This window comes from Harmonia axyridis, chromosome X (assembly GCF_914767665.1).
Source record: "Harmonia axyridis chromosome X, icHarAxyr1.1, whole genome shotgun sequence".
Lineage (NCBI taxonomy): Eukaryota > Metazoa > Arthropoda > Insecta > Coleoptera > Coccinellidae > Harmonia > Harmonia axyridis.
The window spans coordinates 6,704,552-6,720,079 of NC_059508.1; the positions used below are offsets into that span (position 1 = coordinate 6,704,552).

General features: G+C 33.3%; 2 protein-coding genes across 3 annotated transcripts; both read left to right on the forward strand.

The window, feature by feature from the left end:
- The first annotated feature begins 307 nt into the window (after nucleotides 1–307).
- LOC123686373 (solute carrier family 41 member 1-like) lies at nucleotides 308–3,204 on the forward strand. 2 transcript variants are annotated; one of them, XM_045626449.1, is made up of 2 exons: nucleotides 308–840; nucleotides 901–3,204. In XM_045626449.1, the coding sequence occupies exons 1-2, from the start codon at nucleotides 733–735 to the stop codon at nucleotides 2,245–2,247; spliced, it is 1,455 nt and encodes a 484-aa protein (XP_045482405.1). In that variant the 5' UTR covers nucleotides 308–732; the 3' UTR covers nucleotides 2,248–3,204. The 2 variants fall into 2 exon arrangements, with proteins under 2 accessions (XP_045482405.1, XP_045482404.1); XM_045626448.1 differs by having other exon boundaries at nucleotides 316–843.
- A 476-nt stretch (nucleotides 3,205–3,680) lies between these two features.
- LOC123686374 (EH domain-containing protein 1) lies at nucleotides 3,681–10,325 on the forward strand. The gene is made up of 2 exons (XM_045626450.1): nucleotides 3,681–5,207; nucleotides 9,427–10,325. The coding sequence occupies exons 1-2, from the start codon at nucleotides 3,809–3,811 to the stop codon at nucleotides 9,639–9,641; spliced, it is 1,614 nt and encodes a 537-aa protein (XP_045482406.1). The 5' UTR covers nucleotides 3,681–3,808; the 3' UTR covers nucleotides 9,642–10,325.
- Nucleotides 10,326–15,528: the final 5,203 nt, after the last annotated feature.

Sequence of the window (15,528 nt, forward strand, 5' to 3'; positions counted from 1 at the left end):
ATTCTCATTCCGAAAAGAATCATTTAATTCATTCAGTTATTCTGCATCAAATAGGTATTCCTTCGGTTAAAAAAGAAATATCAGAAACAATACACTCAATACATTCTTAGCTGAGGTTTTAAAGAGTTTTCAATCTTATATTTTTAACGATCCGTTAGGTTTTCACCACCAGATTGTTTCGGTTTTTGACCGGGAATGGAAATATATCAATTATGCATTAATTTTAAGTAATTCTGAGATTTTTAAGTTGACCAATGCAATCCATGTTGAAATAGACATGAAGTTGGTTCAAAATTTTTAACCATGCCCAAAAAAATATTAACAAGCAAAGACGTGCATTCCGTGTGGATCAGCTGACGGTAAAGTAAATACACGTTTGAAATTAATCAGAAAGTGAGTGACACGAATACACACATCCAAACTCCTTTATTTTTACAAGAGTACGGATTACGTGTTCCCTAATATACACAATTCATTTGAAGAAATAAAAAAAAATCAACTTATCCTTTACTCTTTTATATATGAACACTTCATCAATAATCGTGTGAAATTTGTGAAACCGTATTATCATCGAAATGCACTTGATAAAACGATGCAATCTATAATTATTATAGTAACAAAAACAAGCTGTGATCCAGATATATCTTGGCATTGGCAGGAGTGGCATAAGTAAAATATCAGAATGCTCCCAGTCTTCAAACAGAGCATTGTTTTGAAAATAAACAATTTACCATGGTCCTGGAGAATCTGAGAAGAAGGAGAAGAGTTAAGAGTTCAAAAGAAACAGATTCACCTGATACTATGCTCGAAGAAAATCCCACATTGGAAGATGATAATCCTGTTGTGAGGATCTGTACTTAATACTAATTAAGATTTACTTCATGATTTAAATTATTTCAGGATGAGGAAGAGTATGAAGAAACATCGGACACTTGTCAGCTACTCAACGGAGGAGAGTTAGAAATTGAAGTACCAGATGTAAAAGAATCATTATGGGCTACTTCCGTACAGATGTTCATACCTTTCATCCTTGCTGGATTTGGTATGGTAGCTGCAAGTTTATTACTTGATAAAGTGCAACATTGGCCAGTATATCAAGAAGTGTCTGAAGTTTATATACTAGTGCCAGCACTTTTAGGTTTAAAAGGTAATCTGGAAATGACTTTGGCATCACGACTGTCTACCCACGCAAATATTGGACATTTTGATAATCCAAAGATGAAATTAAATCTGATTGTTGGAAATCTATCATTAATCCTCTGTCAAGCTACAGTTGTGGGCTTTTTAGCATCAATTGCAGCAGTGTTACTTGCATGGATGCCAAATGGAGGTATTAATATTGAACATGTACTTTTACTTTGTGCATCCAGTGTAGTAACAGCACTTGGTGCTAGTTTTATACTAGGTTTAGTCATGATAGGGGTAATATTATGTTCAAAAAGTTTCAATATAAATCCTGATAATGTTGCCACTCCTATTGCTGCTAGTTTGGGGGACCTAACAACTTTGGCATGTTTGTCATCATTGGCGTCTTTCTACCTTAAAACTCTAGAAAAGAATATTTGGTTATGTGTAGTATCTATAGTTATTGCCTTGTTATTAATACCAATATGGGCATGGATGGCAAGTAGAGAAAAGTATTCCCAACAAGTTCTTTGCACTGGGTGGACACCAGTTGTGAGTGCCATGATTATAAGTAGTGTTGGTGGTTTAATTTTGGACTATACCGTTGCTAAATACAAGGGAGTTGCTGTATTTCAGCTGGTTATAAATGGTGTTGGAGGTAATTTGGTTGCTGTCCAAGCCAGTAGGATTTCTACAGAACTTCATATGAAAGCAAGGCTGGGCCATCTTCCAAGTAATATGACAATTTGTTTGAAACCAAGTGCTGCATTTTGTGATACTAAGGAAACTTCACATGCTAGTACAGCTCAGATGCTTTTATTGATGGTTATACCTGGACATCTAATATTCTCTTATACTATAAGTTATCTGCAAGCAGGACATACATCTTTCACTTTCATTTTCTTATTAGTTTACTTGACAGCGGCTATGATACAGGTTGTTCTGTTACTTTATATAGCTCAAGTAATGATTTTAGGTATGTGGAAAGTGAATATTGATCCTGATAACTCAGCTATTCCTTATTTGACAGCCTTAGGAGATCTCTTGGGAACTCTACTTTTAAGTATGGCATTTGAATTCTTGTTTTTAATAGGGGACCATGATAGTGATGTTGGTGATTGAATCATGTACATATTGAAACTTATGAATTGGCTTGCAACAATAAGGTTGAATTTGTATTGCTGAATCAGATTCAGTTTGTGATACCCAATGAAAAAGTACTTTTTTATACTAGTAGAATATGAATGAGATTCTGTGATTCAATTATTTATCTTGCTACTGAGAAAGGACCATGTTGCCCAAAAAATCCACAAAATCTCATTCATTAATTATATCTGCAATAAGCCACCTTCCCTTCAGAGAGCAACTTTGAGGTGGTGGGAAGTGTATAAAAATCTGAAATGAGAAATACCAAAATACTGTTTATTCAAATTATTTTCAACCAGGAAAATTTGATATATTTTCTTTGTCATAAATTTATAAATTTTGGGTTATCAGTTCAGTTTTCTGTTCTTCTTGTACGAATATCAGTTAATAAATCTTTTGAAGTTTCTTTATGATGAATATTTCTTAGTTTATTTCAATTATTCAATGGAAGTATTAACCAGTGCAATATATTAACTATTTGAGCAATTAGTTTTAATGAAATCGAATGTATTTAATGTAAATTTGCTGCACATTATTTATATTCTCAACAAACTATACCAGTCATAAATTAAATGTATCTGTTTTATAATACAGAAAAATTGTGCCATTTCTATCGATATGTCACCACTAATTTTCCAGGCTAAACTTCGAATATATCTGTGATAAAAAATTGAATTTGTAATTTTAGATGTATGTCGTTAGATTTGATACGTGTCAAAGAGTAGAACCATGAACTCTAGTTCTTTTTCTTTGATGTACTGTATTTTGATCAATAATATTGTTTCTCCCATAAGAGTTCAGAATGTTTGCATGTTTTATTGTATAGTGTTATTCAATTTCAATATTTCTCTTTCCGAATGTTCCTTTCCTTTTTGTATATTATAATTTTATCATTCAACCTTTAACAACATTAAATTCCGTTCAATCTACATATATTATTAGTTTTCTTTATATTCCTAGAGCGTTTCTACTTAGAACGATGAAAGTATGTATATACTTTCTGAGTGAACAGTCTTTATCTAACATATGCGAGTGCTATTGAATAGATAAAGTTGTTATATTTGAAAGGTTTCAATTGAATATGTTTGAAGTTAATCAATTTAGCACATAATAGCAAAAATTGAGCTCATTGGAAGTATGCTAGAATCTATTTCGATGAGGTTATGTAGCAGTCATAATCTTAATAGAATAGAAAATAATGAAATTGAATCTTTTTCTACACACACTGAAAGTGGTTAAAAGGTTTTTATTGAATTGAATAGAAGAATATATTCAACGGACTAATAGAGCCAATATTTTATGGAATACCCTTGTATACATCAGTTCTAAGAAATCTGACGTTTCGATGTCAAAGGAGATATGTCAGAATTGACAACTATCCAAAGTTTGGTTAACGTGTGGGGGTAATCGTGGACGAGAAATGTCATTATTGTTTGAGCTATGTGATGATTAGATTCATTCACTGTCAAACATCGTGAGGTACTCAGTTGTGGGTGGTTAGTTTTATAAGTGAAAAGAACTATTTTTCTACATAACAATGTTCAGTTGGCTTAAAAGAGACAGTACTAAGAGCGAACGTTATGGCAATGTAGTGGAAGGCCTTAAAAACATATACTCAACCAAACTATTGCCTCTAGAACAATGCTACAATTTCCACGATTTCCATTCTCCTCAATTGGAGGATTCCGATTTCGATGCAAAGCCAATGATACTTTTAGTTGGTCAGTATTCTACTGGTAAAACGACTTTCATCAAATATCTGTTGGAGAGAGATTTCCCAGGGATAAGAATAGGACCAGAACCAACAACAGATAGATTTATAGCTGTCATGTACGATGAGAAAGAGGGTATGATACCTGGAAATGCTCTTGTCGTAGACCCAAAACGACAATTCAGACCATTATCTAAATTTGGGAATGCATTTTTAAATCGTCTACAATGTTCTTTAGTTGACTCTCCAGTCTTACAGAATATATCCATTATTGATACTCCTGGAATATTATCTGGGGAAAAACAGAGAGTTGACAGAGGATATGATTTCACTGGAGTTTTAGAATGGTTTGCCGAAAGAGTAGATAGGATAATTTTACTCTTTGATGCACATAAATTGGACATTTCAGATGAATTTCGTAGGTCCATTGAAGCTTTGCGTGGTCATGATGATAAAATTCGAATTGTTTTGAACAAAGCAGATATGATTGACCATCAACAATTGATGAGGGTTTATGGTGCTCTTATGTGGTCTCTAGGAAAAGTTTTACAAACCCCTGAAGTTGCCAGAGTTTATATTGGATCATTTTGGGACCAACCTCTGAGGTATGATGTGAATAGAAGATTATTTGAAGATGAAGAACAAGATTTATTTAAGGATCTGCAATCTCTACCCCGTAATGCGGCTCTAAGAAAATTGAATGACTTGATTAAAAGAGCAAGGTTAGCCAAAGTGCATGCTTACATCATCTCCGAATTAAGAAAAGAAATGCCGTCTGTATTTGGAAAAGATTCAAAGAAAAAAGATTTGATCAAGAACTTAGGTACTATATATGATAGAATTCAAAAAGAACATTTAATATCTCCTGGTGATTTTCCTGAATTGAAGAAAATGCAGGAAGTGTTATACAACATGGATTTCACTAAATTTCAACCAATGAAACCTAAACTTCTAGAGATTGTTGATCGTATGTTGGCTGATGATATTTCTACATTGATGGCACAAATTCCGTTGGAAGAAACTAATAATGTTGAGACGCAAGGTCCAGTTAAGGGAGGAGCTTTCAACAGTGTTGAAGATACTGCATCGCCTTTCGGCTACAAGAGAGGAGAAGGTATTGATGCTGGTGCTGGGGAATTGGATTGGATTGTTGGAAGGAAAAGACATGAATACGATGAAATCTTCCAGAGGTTGTCCTCTGGTGATGGCAAAGTAACCGGCATGGGTAAGTTTCATTATCCATACTAATACATTAGGAATTCAATAGTACAGATCTTTGGCTAGTATTCTATTTTGATTCAGTAACCACCGATTAGCTTGCATGTGCTGGTATGGGAGAGATGACTTTGTTCGCTCATCAATTTGGTTCGATATTTCTACTGATGAACTTTTTAATCTTATAGAGAGAAAATATTTTATATCCTATAACTGATACAGTTCGGTGGAATGGGTTTAAATAATAAAGCACATCACTATTGGAATTATTTTCTCAAAATGTAGTCTTCTGAATTCCATTTGAAGAATGAATGCACACAATTGATTATAATTGTGTATATAAAACTATTTCATGTTTATGCTGATTTATATGTATTGGAGCCTCTTTTGATTATTTTGAAACATGTTTGGTATTGAGAAGACTAAAATGAGCAAGAAATCTAGAACAGATAATTAAATTTTCATAGAAATTTCCTGAAAAAATAAAAAAGGTTTTATTATCTATGTGTAATTTACTTGGAATGAGTAACTAATTGAGATGGGTTTTCCTGAATATATCCCATTTTAAGTCGTCAAAGATGCTGTTCATCCGCTCGTCAGGATGCCTCCAAAACTCATTATTTATGAGTAAAATATAAAATCGCCAATATCCCTTTGTGAACAATGCATAAAATGACCTTATATAGCGGCGATCCGATCAGATTGATTGAACAGCGTGAATTATTGTGTTTTGAAAGGTGTGTCCACATCCCATTCTAATTTTCAGTTGTATCTATTCACTATAGTGCTCATCATGTCTTTTGTTTTGAATTCTTCGAAGGACAGTGTTACGAATTGATTCATTTTTGTTATGGTATTGAGTATCTCTATTTACGCTGATATCCAACGAATGATCATCATTATGATAACTAATATGTCAACTGAGAAGAATCAACGAGTTCTCATTGACAAAATCGTTTCATTTACGCTCAAAATTGCATTTGGATACCTCACAACTCCTAAATTGTTTTATTACTAAATTCACCTGACATTTGGTTTCATCAGATATTACATTCTTTCCTATAAGAAACCACTCTCATCTGGACCAATCTCACCTATGACTCATATATAATTTATATTTCGCAATGTATTATTTGTGTTTACGTTAATAAATCAGACAAATATGTGTTTGAACTTACGAAAACGCAAAAAAAACTTCTTGCCATTTTGTACTCCATAAATTTTCTATACAATTCATGCATTAACGAAATGTATTTATGGTAATTTGATATTATGAGGACATGAAAATGGCTACTTAAATTGTAATTTCCTCTCAGAGTCAGTTTAAATGGCAAACGCCTTAGAGAACTAAATGGAAATATATAGTATAGGCTTATATAATTCTGCGAGGTATTTGAAATGAACAAAATGAGGATGTTGAAATATGTTCATATACATACAGGCATATTGCACTTTTGGTTTGTTGTTTATAATTATATATCTATGGAATCCTTCCAATGCATTTTCTGAATGTGGGAAAAGTTTTTTTTTTCAATTTTTATCTTCCGAAAAGGCAGCAATTCTCTCACTATTTTGAAGGTTGCTAGTTTGAAAAAAAATTCTGCCATTGGGTATGTCACAATGCTTCCTTGTTTTTCGCTCACCAAAATTTTTATGGAATTATTCATGGCCAACAGACGAGTATTATTTATTTTGAGCATAAGGCTAGGAAAATTATTCTTGAAAAACAATACAACATGAAGTTTCCACGTAGAAAACCTAACAATATTTTCGTAGTTTGAGATTTCAAATTTTCATTCTGAATACAATCCAAGTTCGAATTCTGCCAGTTTAATTCAGTTTTTGAATTGTTTTATAAATAAAGAGATAATATCATATCTGCAGTATAAATGTGGCATTTTTAAAGAGAAATATTCAACAATAAATTTATCGGAGTGAACGTTCACACGAAATAGAATTTATATTGGTCTTATATTTTTATCGCTGTTTCATAATATCATTGATAAGTACTTCAATGTTAAGGAATCGCTATCTGGTTTTTTGCACGGATATTGCAGAGTTGCATTATATATACATAGTTCTAAAATTATTCGAATTTCTGATATGAATAGTGGAAACTGGAATATGTAACTCGTTTTAATATAAATTAAAATTTTGCGTTTAGATGCATAATAACAATTTCAAGCTTGATGGAAAATTTCAAGTTGAACAAGAACTAGGTTGAATTTTGGAATATGTAAATAATCACTAAAATCGTTTCATCATACTTAACTAGATAAAATTTTAGAATTCTGCTGTAGTTTCCAGTAAGCTCATGAATGAAGGAACGTCCAAAATTTGGACTGCGGTTTTCATGTTTGGTTGATTTGGAGTAGATTGGGCAATGGATGGAATCGCGAATGATGTAAAGGGTTTTCCAATAGGAAGTTTCATTTTGAATAGCCCACTATCTGGACAGCTGTCACTTTTGGATCTGTCATCTTTTGACATTTGACAACCCCTTGAAGACTTTTTTCTTCGGGCCTCGTGAAAGATAGGGTCTACGCCAATGCTCCGCGATCGATTAAAGATCTTAAAGATGAAATTCATGAAGTTATCGACGACTTATTTGGCCGATTGAAAAGTCCTCGGTCTGATGCACAGATGGCGGTGCTAGTATTAAATCCATATGAATTTTCATTAGTACCAACCTTCAAACGATACGTGACAAAATTTGACAGCAGTTCGACCATTAGTTTGTGAGATATTGCGTTGTGAGTGTAGCTACTTTTGTTATTTAAAGAAAAAATGGAAAAAAAATTTCGTGTGTTGATGAAATACTCCTTTTTGAAGGAAAAAAATACAGTTGACGCAAAATCTTGGCTTGATGAAGAGTTTCCGGGGTCTGCATTAGAAAAATCAACCATCATTGTTTAAAAATCAACCATTATAAGTTTAAACGTGGTGAAATGAGCACCGAAGACGGCGAACGCAGTGGACGCCCAAAAGAGGCTGTCACCGACGAAAACATCAAAAAAGTTCATAAAATAATTCTGAATGACCATAAAGTGAAGTTGATCGAGATAGCAGACATTGTGAAGATATTATCTGAACGTGAACATCATATCATTCACGAATATTTGTACATGAGAAAGCTGTGTGCAAAATGGGTGCCGCGCGAGTTCACAATCGATCAAAAGCAACAACGTGTTAATGATTCTGAGCAGTGTTTGAAGCTGTTTAAATGCAATAAACCTGAATTTTTGAGTCGATATGTGACAATGGATGAAATATGGCTCCATCATTTCACTCCGGAGTCCAATCGACAGTCAGCTGAGTGGACTGCACACGATGAACCGAATCCAAAGTGAGAAAAAACTCAACAGTCAGCTGGCAAGGTTATGGCATCAGTGTCCTGGGATGCGCAAGGTGTTATATTCATTGATTACCTCAAAAAGTGCCAGACCATAAACAGCGATTATTATATAGCGTTATTGGATCGTTTGAAGGATGAAATCGTTAAAAAACGGCCTCATTTAAAGAAAAAAAGTTCTGTTTCATCAAGACATTGCGCCGTGTCACAAATCAATGAAAACAATGACAAAATTGCGTGAATTGGGCTTCGAATTTCTTCTGCATACACCGTATTCGCCAGATCTCGCCCCCAGCGACTTTTTTCTGTTTTCAGACCTCAAAAAAATGCTCGCCGAAAATGAGGCCCATTTTGAAGCTAAAGACAAATCGTACTACAAAAATGGAACCGAAAAGATCGCTATAATCGCTGTATCGCCCTCGAAGTCAACTATGTTGAATAATAAAATCGAATCGTGCCAAAAAAAATTGTTTTACTATGGTAGACCTGGAACTTTTCAATTGGCCGGTTACATAGACACAATTGTTCGAATTTCATGAAAGGGATGTGGTGCTGCAATCGTAGCCGTGGCTGCCATTTTGGCGTTTTTCAACGTTAATGGCATTCCTTCCTCTTCACAATGAATTGAACATCCATTGATTTCCCTTAAAATATACTCGTTTTTTCGATATCAAAAAGAAACCTCCTATTGGATAACCCTTTATAAATCAAAATGTAGTGCAACTCCTTACATCCTTGCATTGGAGCAAATTGTATCTGAAAAACCCGTGACCTTGATTGTAGGGAGGGGGAGTAAACCAGTTGTTTTAATTTTCTACCGTCATTAGTTCGTGTATTGTTTAATATTGCCATCTTGTAATATTATAATTACTTACAGCTGCCAAAGCGGAAATGGTCAAGTCCAAGCTACCCAACACAGTTCTCAGTAAGATATGGAAACTTGCCGATATAGATAAGGATGGTATGTTAGATGAAGACGAGTTCGCTTTAGCAATGCATTTGATTGAGGTAAAAGTTGAAGGAAACGACCTACCCTTGAAGTTGCCTGATCACCTAATTCCACCATCTAAACGTACAAATACATCTGCATAATTTAGTATTGTCAAACTTTATTTATATACAATTAACAGATTAGGAAATGGCATACTCTTATTTGAAAGACATAAAGATTGAGCTCTTGTATGTTCAATTAGACAATTTCTTCGAAATACAAGGGTTATGTATCACCAGACATATTTCTTATTCACGTCAGTTTCTAATCATTGTATTTCGAGAATATTTTTATTTTCTAAAATTGCTTCATACAGATATTGGCGAAGTTTGTTGAACCCAGTGAATGCATTATATTTATTTTTACAGTTTTTCGTAATTGTGATATATCCAGCACATTATTCTAAAGCAACACAATTTCATGAGTCTTTCAAAAGCCTTTTTATTTTGTCATCGAAATAATGGATAATATTGATAAGAAGAGACTGAATATTTTGATAACTAATATTAACAAAAATATTTGAATTGTGTTCATTCCACATTAAGGGTTGGAATATTTTTGCAGTTTGGAATCTTGTTGGATCGCTTCATCCATTATTACGATTAATAGTCAAAAATTATAGAAAAATATATCATTTCATATAAGTATATCTTTGTTATTTATATTGTAATCCTTTTTAGATGTCAATCTAAGTCAGTTATAAATAGTTTTATCTTTTATTTATCCTTCTTGTAATTCGAAATTCAGAATTGTTAATATTTTCAATAAATATTTCTCAAAATCAAGAGGTTTTTCAATTTTTGTACTTTTCACCCACCTCTGGAAATAACAGACTGAAGTCTCCACTTACAGTTTGGTTAAACTAAACTAATTTGAATTTAGGTTTACTAGAAATATAACCATCAAAGCTATGGAAGAATGCTATCCTTATTTCAGAACAAAAGTAATAATTACTTTTCCTTAACTAGAACTACTAGGAGATTTATAATGATGAAATTCGGTAAGTATATCTATTTGAAAAATTATGAAGAATTATTTTTTGCTATAACTGTGCCTGCCAAAATTATTACTTGGCTGCTTGAGAATATAAAGCTTCTATTTTAGTTCAATATTACCATTATTGAATCGTTTGAGGATAAATATTTGACAGTTTATGTTGTGGAATATGAAAACAAATTCATTTTTCGGAAATACAATCATGAAATGATGAAAACACCCATATAGGTACCTATCACTACGATGATAGTGAATCCTATATTACTTATCTCACGTATAGATAGAAATTTTTGAAATTTCAATTAGATTTAGGAACCAATACCTCAAGATATTTATTAAAATTGTTTTTTTCTGATATTTATTATCAATACATTTGTTTTCACGTGTTGAGATATTCTATAAAGAAGAAATAATAAATCATAATGAAATTTAATATGATTTATTCTTCAGATAATCTTCAAGAGGATTAAAGGCGACCAAAATATGTTAACGAACTCGAGCAAAGAATAAAATATGCACAATGAAATAATGAGGAAGATAATGTGTGGATAAAATAATGAAATGAACTAAATTTAAATCTCACTCCATAACGTAATTTAAGTGAAAGTCGAATAAATATTCTGAAATATAAATTCTTGGAGAAAAAGTTTTCTAGCCAAATTAGAGAGGAATACAGTTCGTTGGCAGATAAATTCGTTATTTAATCTTTTATTTTTTTATTGAGATTTCCTAGGATGGTAGAACAAGCTGGTTTTATGAAGATATTTGTTCGGTTATCGTGTTTCAAGATTCTAGAGAGCATTCAGAAAATTGAAGTATGACTTGTTCGATTCACTCCTGACAACGGTATTAGGTAATAAGATGACAAATTTGGTGCAAATACGTAAAGCGGAAAAATAATGTCAATATTTGGTTAACATGAAAACGATAGTTTAAACAAATAAAATGATTGTAAACTATTTATGAACTGAACCATTTTATATGTTTACCTATTAATTCATTGCTCAAGAAGGAACTGATAATTTTTTTATCTCTAATGCTCATTTATTCATCTTCAGAATGTTTCACGCTCAAGTACTTAAGTAAGATACTGTACAGTACTTTTTCTTGGTTTATTCTGCATCAATTTGTTATTTATGTCAATGAATGAAAAATAGAAAAGCATACTGTCGTGAAGACTGAAATTTAGTTTCGCAAATATAATACTATTGCTTTGATGTAACAGGAAAGAAAAACATAAAATAATGTGATACCTACTTTCATCAGAATACAACTTGTCACTTTTTTGTAACAGTAATCTTAATGAAACAAAAAATCATACCTTCAATGAAAATAATAAATGCATGCTGGGAAGGTTCGATTTTCCAGATAAATATATGCCATTAGGTATCATCATCCCTAAATCAGAAGAAGGAATTTCAAATTGGTCTGCTTCGAATGAAAGCTATCTTTTTCTTGAATTCTTGAATTAACGGAATTTTCAATAAAAAAAATTTGCCCTGATCTAGACACTTTAATTGTCTTTGTTGTAATTTTGTGCATCGTGTCATTTCTTCGCAAGAAAAAAGTCGAAACAACTAGTCTATCCTCCGAAATTTTTTATGTGTTTAATCTGCGTAGCTGAATTGTCGGACATAAATGATTTTAACCTTGAATTGTCCATCAGTGATTCGTATCAAATCATTTACGAACATTCTTAGCTCAAAATTCGGAAAATAGATACGTTTGGGCATAATAAATGCTGTATTTCAGTGGTTCCCAAACCTTTTTTTCGTGGACCTCTTTCAAAGCTTTACCGGTTTCGGTAGACCCATAATAAATCAATTAATTCGATAAAGACGGATAACATTTTTGTCCATTATGCAAATTCCAGCTATACTAACTGACAAAGAAATTGCAACACTTGAAGGCAGCTATGTAAATTAAAATTTTACATAGATAGTATAGCAAGGAGTAAATGATTGAATTTGGAGAAAAAATCGTAAAGGTTTTTTCATGTAAGCAATTATTGTTACTTGAATATTGTAGTGGTTTTTTGCAAGTTTTAAGTTTTCAACAAACCAGCTGTTCGAAGAGATCCAAAGTCGACGTTTAGTTTTTGTTGAAATGCCTAGAGCACGTGTACGCGAAATTTATAGCCAGCTAAGTGAATTTGAAAGAGATCCAATCATTGGTCTACGAGAGGCGAGGTTCCCATTTCGAGAAATCGCTAACGGACAGAAAACCAACTTCTGTAATGAGATGTTGTCAAGCTTGGTTTGATAATGCCCAAAATCGAAGAAGAGTAGGCACCGGACGTCGAAGGGGCACAAATGAAGTTCAAGATCGACGTCTAAGACTTATGGCTGTTAGAGACCGATTTGCGACAACTCGATCTTTGGTTGATGAGTGGTTAGGACAACAAGGCCATCCTGTAACTGGCTGAACGGTTTACCGTCGGATAAGGTCTTTTGGAATGCAGCATTATCGACCCCCATCTTGTGTTACCTCTGACGATTGAGCATCGCCGGCAACGATTACAGTGGTGCAGAGAACGTCAACATTGGAATGTGGAATGGCATCAGGTCGTCTTTTCTGATGAATCTTGATTCTGCTTTGTTGCACATGATGGCCGAAGGAGGGTTAGACGACGTCGGGGAGAAATACGTGAACCATAGTTTGATGTTGAGCTTCATGTACACCGGACAGTAGGTGTTATGGCATGGGGTGCTATTGCACATGCAAGTAGGTTACCTTTAGTCTTTGGAGGTAACATGACAGCACTGCGTTAACTTCAAGAAATAGTGAAGCCATAAGTTCTCCCTTACCTTAACCGGCTCGAGAATCCAATATTTCAGCAAGATAATGCCCGACGTCATGTTGCCAGAGTTAGTTTAAACTTTTTTGAAGCGACCCATGTGAATCTTTTGACATGGCCGCACAGATCCCCCGATCTTCCGCCCATAGAGAATGTTTGGGGCATCATGGGTAGAAGGCTTTGAAATTTACCCCAGCCTCCAAGGACTTTGGCAGCTCTGAGACATGAAGTACAGTTAGATTGTCATAGTATCCCTCAAGAAGAAATAGACCATCTTATTGCATCAATGCCGAGAATATTAAATAAATATATATTAAATGTGTCGGGGAGTGTATAAATAATCGCGGTGAACAAACACATTATTAACAAACTTATTAAAAAATTGTGAACCTTCGTTTTTTCTGCAAATTCCAATCATTTACTCCTTGCTGTACTATCTATGTTTTACCAAAAAAAATTTTAAACAGCTCCTTTTGGGTATTGCAGTTTCTTTGTCAGTTAGTAAATTATTTGAAATTTGAACAAATTGATGAATATTTAGGAAAAACACAATAAATTTGGATATTAGCAGTTCGAGGATTACATTGTGGAACCGTGCAGTTCTGAACTTATTTAGAGTGCAGAATATTTTTATGGAAATTCAGTTATAAAAAGGGTGATCGTAAAAACCAAGAAAGGGTTATACAATTAAATTCGGTAAAGAAGGATAACATTTTTGCAAATTCATTTGAAAGCGTTGAATATTTTGGAATAACACAATAAAATTGGATATTAACAATTAGAGGATTACACTGTGGCACTACGCAGTTTGGTGAGTGAAGTCAAGCTGATATTTTTGTTCTTTACAATCGAAACTAGAAAAATTTTCGTGGGCCCCCAATTGTTCTTAACGACACCATGGACCCCTTCGAGGCTCCTGTGGACCCCCGGGGGTCCAACTGGACCACTTTGGGAATCACTTCTCTTTTAACTCGCTGATCTTTTTCAGTTCTTAAGCGCGTAAAAATGAGAAATTAAAATTATAGCGAGAGACCCCTTCGTATAAGCTACAATGCATATTGCTCATGGTCCAGTACATGAATTCGTTTTAATTACATCAGAACTTTTTCTATAATTTCAAACAATACCATTTCGAATATCATTTCAGAATTGACTAGATATATACTTTTAGTAATAACTGGTGTTCATGACATTGCGTCAGTTTAGCCGATGGTTATATGTATCCTTTTTCGAAATAATATATAATTTCAAGAAAGAATATCTGGAAGACAAATAATATTTCATGCGACTGCATTCGTAAATAGCAAGTCCTGTCAATAATGAGAAATGCGTTCAATTAAATGAAATAGATTGAAATCCTTTTTGACATTAAAAAAACTTGTATTGGATGTGAGTATTTCTCGCAGAACAATGTTGGAGAATAAATATAAGTAATTTGAGGCTTCTGAGCAGGGAAAAAATGACTTGCGCTTTTTATGTTATATATGAAGACTGGTTTTCTATAGCTAATACTTCAAGAGAAATACAGTTGCTCTACTAGATATTTGAATCATCCCTGGCTTATTTTTAATGTAAATTGTTGTTTGTGATGGTTAATATCAACTATATTATTAGGATCGTTAGGTCTATTGTTATGTCTCTTGCAGTGATGCAACGCCGAAAGCACTTATTGTTGCTAGAGTTAATCTAAAAGACGAAGTTCATAAAAATCCTTTGATGTTTGAAGGGGACAATAATAATGCTCTCTTGTAATCTCTATCAATTTCAACTAGAGGAAAACATCCTTTGAATCTACGTTTCAAATACAACATTGCAATTTTCACCATATCATTGTTGTAGCGATTTATAAAAACGATCAAAGATGTACATTATTGAGTGCTAGTCAGTTCCTATTCAGGTCTCACCTTTATTAATTGTATAAAATATATCTTATCTCATCGAATACTCTTTGATTCATTTGACTTTATATCTTATCGCAGGACCGGATTGAGCTTTGATTCAAATACTATCTTTTCTGAACTTCTCTAGGTGAAATAATTAATGATAATTTCGAAGGACCCTTGAAAATTGAATAGAGAGATATTTTGGAATTTGTAGTATATATATACTAACTGACAAATAAACTGCAACACCCAGAAGGAGCTGTTTAAATTTTTTTTTTAAACATAGATAGTATAGCAAGGAGTAAATGTCAA

Bases quoted from the DNA above. Each gene is read 5' to 3' on its own strand.
- LOC123686373 (XM_045626448.1), top strand. From the start codon at position 733: ATGGTCCTGGAGAATCTGAGAAGAAGGAGAAGAGTTAAGAGTTCAAAA. The intron at 844-900 runs GTGAGGATCTGT...AAATTATTTCAG, and splicing joins TGGAAGATGATAATCCTGTT to GATGAGGAAGAGTATGAAGA.
- LOC123686374 (XM_045626450.1), top strand. From the start codon at position 3,809: ATGTTCAGTTGGCTTAAAAGAGACAGTACTAAGAGCGAACGTTATGGC. The intron at 5,208-9,426 runs GTAAGTTTCATT...AATTACTTACAG, and splicing joins TGGCAAAGTAACCGGCATGG to CTGCCAAAGCGGAAATGGTC.